Source organism: Rhamphochromis sp. 'chilingali' (genome assembly GCF_963969265.1).
Source record: "Rhamphochromis sp. 'chilingali' genome assembly, chromosome: 16".
NCBI classification, from domain to species: domain Eukaryota; kingdom Metazoa; phylum Chordata; class Actinopteri; order Cichliformes; family Cichlidae; genus Rhamphochromis; species Rhamphochromis sp. 'chilingali'.
Window position 1 is genome coordinate 27709833 of NC_137943.1, and position 8179 is coordinate 27718011.

Genomic DNA, 8179 nt, shown 5'->3' on the forward strand with positions numbered 1-8179 from the left:
TCCACCCATTCACACACACATTCACACACTGGTGATGGCAGCTACATTGTAGCCACAGCCACCGTGGGGCGCACTGACAGAGGCGAGGCTGCCGAACACTGGCGCCACCAGTAGGCAATGGGTGAAGTGTCTAGCCCAAGGGCACAACGACCAAGACTGTCCGATCCGGGGCTCGAACCGGCAACCTTCCGATTACAAGGTGAACTTAAAATTTCACATAAGTAAGATGTGAAATCCTCAGAAGCTTGTTTTGATTTAAATATTTATTTCCTGTCATAAGTTCAGACAGACGGATGTATTAACATATTACATCCGTTTCAGGTACAAAAAAAAGTACCTGAAAAGGTAAAAAAAGGTACATGTTAAAAACTAAATCAAAAGTCAGGGATAAAGATTTCCAGTTTCAAAAGACAACAAACACCAGATCACTCAATTGCTTGGTCAATTACATTTAAAAACAAAAAAGAATGATTCTAAACATAAATCTTAGTTTACAGTAAGTTTTACAGGAGAACAGACATAAAATTGACAAAGTCTTTGTCAATATCAAATGAATAAGCTAAGAAATAAAAGCAAATTCTTCTAATCTCTCCTTGTATATTTATTTTAATGGTTGGTTTAGATGTAAATGGTGCCCAAACATCTCCACGGGTGGCGCTGCTACTTCACTGTGCTGCAGGTAACAAGTCACCCTAACTGGACATGATGCTGTTCCCAGAGCGATTGGTTGCTGCGCTACTTGATAAGGATTGACTATTCTTATGTCAATGAAAAAAAAGAGTGATTAGAGGAATAAGCAGCATATAAAATGGATGGATGGATAGCTCTATTGCAATAGTCTCATATTTCCTTTGAGAGAAAAGTATACTGCAATACATATTGTTATTTTATTGCCCCACCCTAATATAAATATTTATTGGTTTCATAGCCTTTTTATAATGTTGGTATCATAAATAATATTGAACTGTATGAGCTTCTTATCTGGACATTTTAATTCCAATACTCTTATTCTGTTTCAGACATGCTCCAGGACCTTCATCTATCATACAGCCATGTCAGGTATTTGGGCAATTTATGTCAGCATGACGTTTTTTGCTATTGCTGAAATAGTACAAAGCTATGTATGTTTATATACAGTATGCAATTTTTGTTCTTTTTTTTCCAGATTGTAATATCTGATACAGAGGATCTTGATCACCAAAACGAAACGAATCCAGTCATGAGTCCCTATAGGTAAATAAAATTGTGTCTTATATGTAATTTTAAATCTGTAACTACAGTACACGTTTGGGTTTGTGAAATGGGTAAAGATAATTAAAGGGTGAATAGAAGTTATTCTAATGTTGGAATTATAATTTCTCAACAGTAAATATGCAGACCTGTGTGCCCCCTGCATTGAGGACGAGGATGAAGAGCTGGTTGAAGTTGCTTCACCGATTGATGACAGAGCACTGTAAAATATCAAATACTACTTCAAATAACAATGCTAAATTGTATAGTCTTGCATTCGGTCTTTCATTTTTGTGATTACAGGGAAGACGTTAACATTAATCTACCTGACATCATTGCAAACTTATCCAGTGCTATTCATCATGGAAGTGTCAGCAGATTCAACATCTCAAGAGCAAATATCTGGGATGGAGCAGTCAGGGGTTTCAGGCGGTTGTCATACTCTGAAACCAATGACATGCTGGTTAAATTTACTGATGATTCTGGCATTCTAGAAGAAGGACTTGATGCAGGTGGCCCAAAACGAGAGTTTTTGAGTCTGCTAATGAAACACATGAAAGATCGTCCCATTTTTGATGGACCCGAAGGACGTCGATTCCTCGTCTACAATGCAAAGGGTATGCAATGATCAGATGTTTGATAAACTTAATTTAAAGACTTTTTTGGACTTTGAAATCAATTTGTTTTTAATTATTATCAGAAGCAACTCATAATTTCTTGGATTATTTCAAAACAGCATTAGTCTGTCTATCTGATCGATCTATCTGACATCGATCGGATCTGATCGATCGGTAGAGAGAGGTGTGTGTGTGAGAGAGTTTATCATTTACTGTATTCATTCACAGCTGTAAGGGAGGATGAATACTACCTAGCAGGAAAGATGATAGCCGTGTCAGTTGTGCATGGTGGTCCAGGGCCCCATTTCCTGTCAGAAGAGCTGGTACATTATCTTGCAGGCCAGACTTCAGTAAAAGCAACAGTTGCCTCAGTCACAGATGACGACATAGGGAAAGCTTTACAAGAGGTGAGGACAGCGCAGGATTTGAATGCAGGATAGAACTACAGCTTCTTCATCTGTATGACATTAAAAAATTCTTTCTTTGTGTAGGGAAAAAACAGGAATGAAAATCAGACACGTAAGCTTACATTGTGTATGTCCATTTTTATGGGTTTTTCAGATCGACAGTGCTGGTTCAGTGGATGTCCTGCGTGACTGTGTCATAAAACACAGTACTATGCTACAGGTGGCTGGTTGTCTAAGGCATGTTTCCACAGTTGAGGAAAAGAAAGACATTGTGTCTGACTATCTCCGGTGGTATATAATTGCTCGAAACTCATCTGTAATTGACAGGTGAGACAGGTGAATTATTGTTATGACAGTGTTGTTCATAATTTCCGACTGAAATATTTTACATTCTCCAAGGTTTCCAAAGTTCACAGTTTGTCCATAGTTTGTGCATGTACTATGAACTGGTAAATGACACAAAGTTCTCCTCATTCTTTAGATTTAAAGAGGGTCTTTCAGCACTTAATTTCCTGAGTGCACTCCAGCAACACCCTACTTTGCTTTCCCCGGTCCTGTGTCACATGGAAAAGAAACTCACAGCCCTTGAACTTGAGAGACTTTTCAAACCTGACTTCAGCCCATCTGGAAGTAACAGGAGACGTCTGGAAAGTCAAACTGTGGGCTACTGGTCAGACTATCTGCTGGACTGTGAAGGTTTATACCAGTATTTCTTTTAGTACTCATTACAAGACAATGTGTTGAATTCACATATACATATATAATTTTTTTTAAAATTTTTTGCAGAATCACAAACTGCTGTGTCGTTGGGCGATGTTCTGATGTTTGCAACTGGGCTAACATCACTGCCACCTTCTGGATTAGATCCACTACCAAGCCTACAGTTCCTGGATGACTCTTTATTCCCGATGGCAAATACATGCTTAAACTTATTGAAACTACCAATGATAACTTCATATTCCTTGTTTAAATCCAACATGGATTTTGGAATTCAAAACTCCCCAGGATTTGGATGTTTCTAGAATGTCTGGCCTTGTAGTTCAAACCTGCTGTTGATTTATTCCTCAAGTTTTTAAGTCAAATTTTTTTTTAAATATGTTATGAATAGGAGAAGGTGGGACATACTGGCGGTACAGCACAAATCCATTATAGTTTACCAGGTTTATTGTAGTTTTATTAGATAACCCAGTTACTTACAGCTGCTTCTTCTTGGCATTACATTGTAAATTCTGTAGGTTTTTTGCTACGGGACTTATCCAGAAATCTGTTATGTATTTGAGCATGTTTTTTTTATTCTAAAATGTAGGTACATCTGTTCAAAGGAGATTTAAAATGCAATCGCTAGACTTGATTTGTTCAAAGTTTTGACAGTGCTACTAAAAGTAAAGGCATTTAAAGGTGTACTGTGTTCTACTCTTAAAAGTTGTAATAAACACACAATACAGTGCAAGATGTGATTTTGATTTGATTTATTATTTATATAAATGTTCAGGACTGTATCTCAACTTCCATCAGCTAAACAAGGACCAGAATTATCAAGACATTCAATAAGAATATGCTTTTACAAACACAAACTTAAACTTTTGGCGTCTTCAGCCAACTCATGTAGCCTAGTTCAAAAAAGCAGCATATGCTATAGGTTTTGGTGAAAACAACAAAAAGCCAGGTTTTTGTTTTTTTTAGAAATTTGCAATTTCTATTAACTTCATGTAAAGTTCAGTGGCAGACTCCCAGCAGACGGGCTTTTGAAAATGATTTTGCTCCATTACAAAATTCAGATACTCCTGTATGTTTGAGTCCCCACATACAACTACTGACAGCCTAGACTCAGGAAAAGCGTCCAGTTCAGATTGTTGAATCAGGAATCCACAGTCTCTGGAGCCGTATCTGTGATCAATGGAAGACAATTGCATTAATATAGGTTTACACATAAAGTAATTATTTGATCATTATTATCCGTTACCTGTGGGGTAGGTAGTACAGTTCATTTGGCACACCTCCTGGACATGAAGCTGTTCTTGAGGGACGAATCCGATGAGTGTTCCACAGCTTCACACATTCATCAAGATCCTTCTGAACAATGACAGTGAAGCAAAATCTCAAAAGGCACTGATGCTCGTGACTTCCATTGAAGTGTCCAGCATCTCGAAGATCCGCAAACAGCTCCAACCAAAACTGAGCCCTAAAAAAATTGTTTAGAGATAGTTTAGTTTGTTTACATGGCATCGTTTCACAACACGTCATCGCATGGCACTTTACAGTTCATTTTAACTGAATCATATATAGACTCCAGTCAGTTTAAATGTTTTCTATCGAAAGGGATTGCATACAGGCAAAACTCTAAAACATTTCAGTAATGTGCAAAAGTTAATTTATTTTAGGAATTCTAATTAAATGTGAAATTAGCGATACTGAGTCATTACATACAAAGTGAGGTATTTCAAGTATTTCTTACAATGTTAATGATTAAGACGTAGAACTTATGAAAAACCCAAATTCAATGTCTCTAACAATTTGTATGTTCTATTTGTTTGGGTCCTTTTTGCATAAATTACTGCCTCCATGCAGCGTGGTATGGATGCTATCAGTCTGTGGATCTGTTGAGGTGTTATGGAAGACCAGGATGCTTCAGTAGCAGCCTTGAGGTCTTAGCCACTACACTATGTTACACCCCTTTCATCCACACTTACATTAGACAAAACTTTCTATTAATGTGCTTTGATAGTCTCTGTGAACATTCAAATTCTTTTAAGGTGTTCTTTATGGAGGGTGTCAATTATGTTTTTTTCCCCACAGCTGTCAGGACAGCAGTCATGTCCATTCTGTGAGTCCTCCTGAATTAGAAAGACCATTTAGAGGCTCAGGAACCCTTTGCAGATGATTTGAATTAATTAGCTCATAGTAGAGTGGCACTTTAAGTCTAAAATATTTAACCTTTTCACAATATTATGGTTTTGAAGTTGGGTTTTTCTTAAGTTCCAAAGCATAATCATCATAATTACTAAATGGGCTAAAAATGTATAGTTTGGCATACAATGAGTATTTAATATCGGTTTTACTTTTTAAGTTGAATTACTGAAATAATAATAATAATAATAATAATAATAACAACAGTAATAATAATAATGGATTGCATTTATATAGCGCTTTTCGAGGCCCTCAAAGCGCTTTACAATTCCACTGTTCATTCACTCTCACATTCACACACTGGTGGAGGCAGCTACAGTTGTAGCCACAGCTGCCCTGGGGCAGACTGACAATAAATCAACTTTTGCACGACATTCAAATTTGTTACGCCTTTAAATATCAGGCAAAATTAAATGTTATATTTACCTTCCTTTTCGATATATGGACCACCAGGACTCAATTCGCTGGTTATTCGTTGATGAACCAAACATGTGACTGGACTCTCCGCTGAAGTGGTCATCATGATGGTGACGTAGTGCGCACTGAACTGCAGCCATAATGCCGTTTTCTGTCCCACAGTCAGTTCTCAGTCTCATCGGTACAACACCAAGGCTCCCAACACATGACAAGTAATAGTAAGCTATAACCACTGGATTATTATTGGTTGGTCCACATTCTAGCCACAAAACCTTGCGTGAAAATCCATCAATGCACCCTGAAATGGCCAAACCGAATGGTTTGAGCTTGTCATAACCATCAGCATGCCACATGTAGTTGGGTCCCAGCGAATGATAGGTTCTCCTAATGAATCTTCTGCGTGTTCTCATCTGGCATCCATGAGGATTAAGCTCCCGGAGTATTTTCATCACATCATCCCTCTTCACTTTAAGATGATGCTTTTGTTTAAGTACCTGCCACATTGTTCGATACCCAAACAATCGCCCAGGTCCTTGAAGCTCCGCTCTGATTGCGTTAATGATCGTTGTTCTGGAGTGAAAATATTTTCTTCGGTAAAGTCCAGCATTATTAAGTTTACTTTTAAGACTCCTTAAACTTATCTTTACACCATGCAAACTTAACATCATGTCCATGATAACACTATATGAGTGACCTTCGTTGAAATATTTAATGCAGTACTGTAGGGTGTCTGATCCTTCAGCCTGGTATGTGTCCCGCAAAAGCTCCAGAGACCGTCCACAGGAAGCACAAAAAGGGGTGAAGAGGCTGAAGCTAACGCCACAAAACGGGCAAAACATTTTCCGGTTCTCTATGTAGTGCAGCAAGCACCGTCAGGGTGATAAGGAAGCGCTGTGAGGCGTGAGTTTCTCAACGTTTGTTGACATCCCGAATCACTTTTCTGAGCTACAAATATGGAGTAAGCCTAATCGTTGTGCCACTTCCGGTATTTCAGACAATCCCTTTCCGTCAAGGATTTTTAATTTGTTGTGGATTTTTAATTTGTTGCGGTTTTTTAATTTGTTGTGGATTTTTGATTTGTTGCGGTTTTTTAATTTGTTGTGGATTTTTGATTTGTTGCGGTTTTTTAATTTGTTGTGGATTTTTAATTTGTTGCGGTTTTTTAATTTGTTGTGGATTTTTAATTTGTTGCGGTTTTTTAATTTGTTGTGGATTTTTAATTTGTTGCGGTTTTTTAATTTGTTGTGGATTTTTAATTTGTTGTGGATTTTTAATTTGTTGCGGTTTTTTAATTTGTTGTGGATTTTTAATTTGTTGCGGTTTTTTAATTTGTTGCGGTTTTTTAATTTGTTGTGGATTTTTGATTTGTTGCGGTTTTTTAATTTGTTGTGGATTTTTAATTTGTTGCGGTTTTTTAATTTGTTGTGGATTTTTAATTTGTTGCGGTTTTTTAATTTGTTGCTGTTTTTTAATTTGTTGCGCTTTGCACTTCCCAGCCACCGTACAAAACAAATCAACACACAAGAAAAAAAAACAGCCCATTTTAACTTGATCTTTTTCTACATAAATTGTGAGTTACTTGAAAAATTGTTTGACAACAAACTGTTTTTCTTTGCTTGGTATGAGGTCGACCTCACTATGAGGTCGACACTGATAACAGGAAATACCATGAAGATCAACTTTGACATGTTTCCTTGTTTGATGGAGTAACCTTCTAAATATCTTAATGACTGTTCAATATGCAGATAACATAAATATATCTTTAAAAAGACTCTACAATATGATAACAGGTTTACTTCAATGTACTGTTGCTGTATATAAGGAGGCTCGGTCACCTGCCTTTCTATGTTCACTGATGGTCGCATTTCCTGACATCTTTTGCTGCTCGCTGCCTGTTAGGCTGGACATGTACAGGCCCCCTAATGTGGTATATATGTTCTGCCCATTGCATAGGAACTGTGGATATCTGTCTGCCTAATCCAACTTGTTTGTGTACATAGAAGCCTCTTTCTTGTGGCGTCTCCTGTTTGTGTTGCGTTGTGAAATTAGTACTACTTAACAACGCAATCTACTACTAGTGTTTATACTGCTTCTATAGGTTGTGTAATCCCAGTTTCCAGAGGTTTGAAAACATGTTTTCTACAGGCCTTGAGTTAATTTTTTCTGGAGCTTTATTTACAGTTTTGTGTGCATCTCCATTTATCATGCACGGCTGAGACAGTCAAATGAAGTTACTGGAAAATGATCATGAACAGCATGGCACCTTCTTAAATGAGACTAGGTAGTAAAAACTATGTGTGAAGGAATGCAGAGTGATCAGCAGGCATTTCCAAGATGGTGCGGACTCTTGAGCTAAAACAAAAGTGAGCAGCTGCAGGCTGGGGCAGAAATGCTGGGTTTCAGTGTCTTTATTATTTTAACAAAATTTAACAAATGACAGGTTTAAGCTGTTTACAAACAAATAAATTGATTCATTGAAATGAATAAACCAGTGAAAGAAAAACAGGAAAATGTAAAATTAGAAAAAAAATACTGAGAATCATTTTGAGAATAACTCAACAGGCTAAAAAGGAATTGTTTTTAAAATAATCTGTATTCATA

The 8179-nt window shown here is 37.2% G+C and overlaps 2 protein-coding genes across 2 annotated transcripts; one reads left to right on the top strand and one right to left on the bottom strand.

Moving 5' to 3' along the window:
- The first annotated feature begins 1638 nt into the window (after positions 1–1638).
- Positions 1639–3685, top strand: LOC308383921 (G2/M phase-specific E3 ubiquitin-protein ligase-like). Its single transcript, XM_080862168.1, has 5 exons — positions 1639–1847; positions 2076–2254; positions 2409–2581; positions 2736–2950; positions 3041–3685. The coding sequence occupies exons 1-5, from the start codon at positions 1688–1690 to the stop codon at positions 3274–3276; spliced, it is 963 nt and encodes a 320-aa protein (XP_080718294.1). The 5' UTR covers positions 1639–1687; the 3' UTR covers positions 3277–3685.
- Positions 3686–3745: 60 nt separating this feature from the next.
- On the bottom strand, positions 3746–6830 carry LOC308383920 (uncharacterized protein). Its single transcript, XM_080862167.1, has 3 exons — positions 5588–6830; positions 4218–4436; positions 3746–4141 (listed from the first exon to the last, which is right to left on the bottom strand). Exons 1-3 carry the CDS (start codon positions 6415–6417, stop codon positions 3934–3936), a joined length of 1257 nt encoding a protein of 418 aa, XP_080718293.1. The 5' UTR covers positions 6418–6830; the 3' UTR covers positions 3746–3933.
- Positions 6831–8179: the final 1349 nt, after the last annotated feature.

Coding starts and splice junctions, on each gene's coding strand:
- LOC308383921 (XM_080862168.1), top strand. CDS start 1,688: ATGCTGGTTAAATTTACTGATGATTCTGGCATTCTAGAAGAAGGACTT. Junction 1,848..2,075: donor CCTCGTCTACAATGCAAAGG/GTATGCAATGAT, acceptor ATTCATTCACAG/CTGTAAGGGAGGATGAATAC. Junction 2,582..2,735: donor AACTCATCTGTAATTGACAG/GTGAGACAGGTG, acceptor CTCATTCTTTAG/ATTTAAAGAGGGTCTTTCAG.
- LOC308383920 (XM_080862167.1), bottom strand. CDS start 6,417: ATGTTTTGCCCGTTTTGTGGCGTTAGCTTCAGCCTCTTCACCCCTTTT. Junction 4,437..5,587: donor TCCATATATCGAAAAGGAAG/GTAAATATAACA, acceptor CAATTTTTTTAG/GGCTCAGTTTTGGTTGGAGC. Junction 4,142..4,217: donor CTGTACTACCTACCCCACAG/GTAACGGATAAT, acceptor CATTGATCACAG/ATACGGCTCCAGAGACTGTG.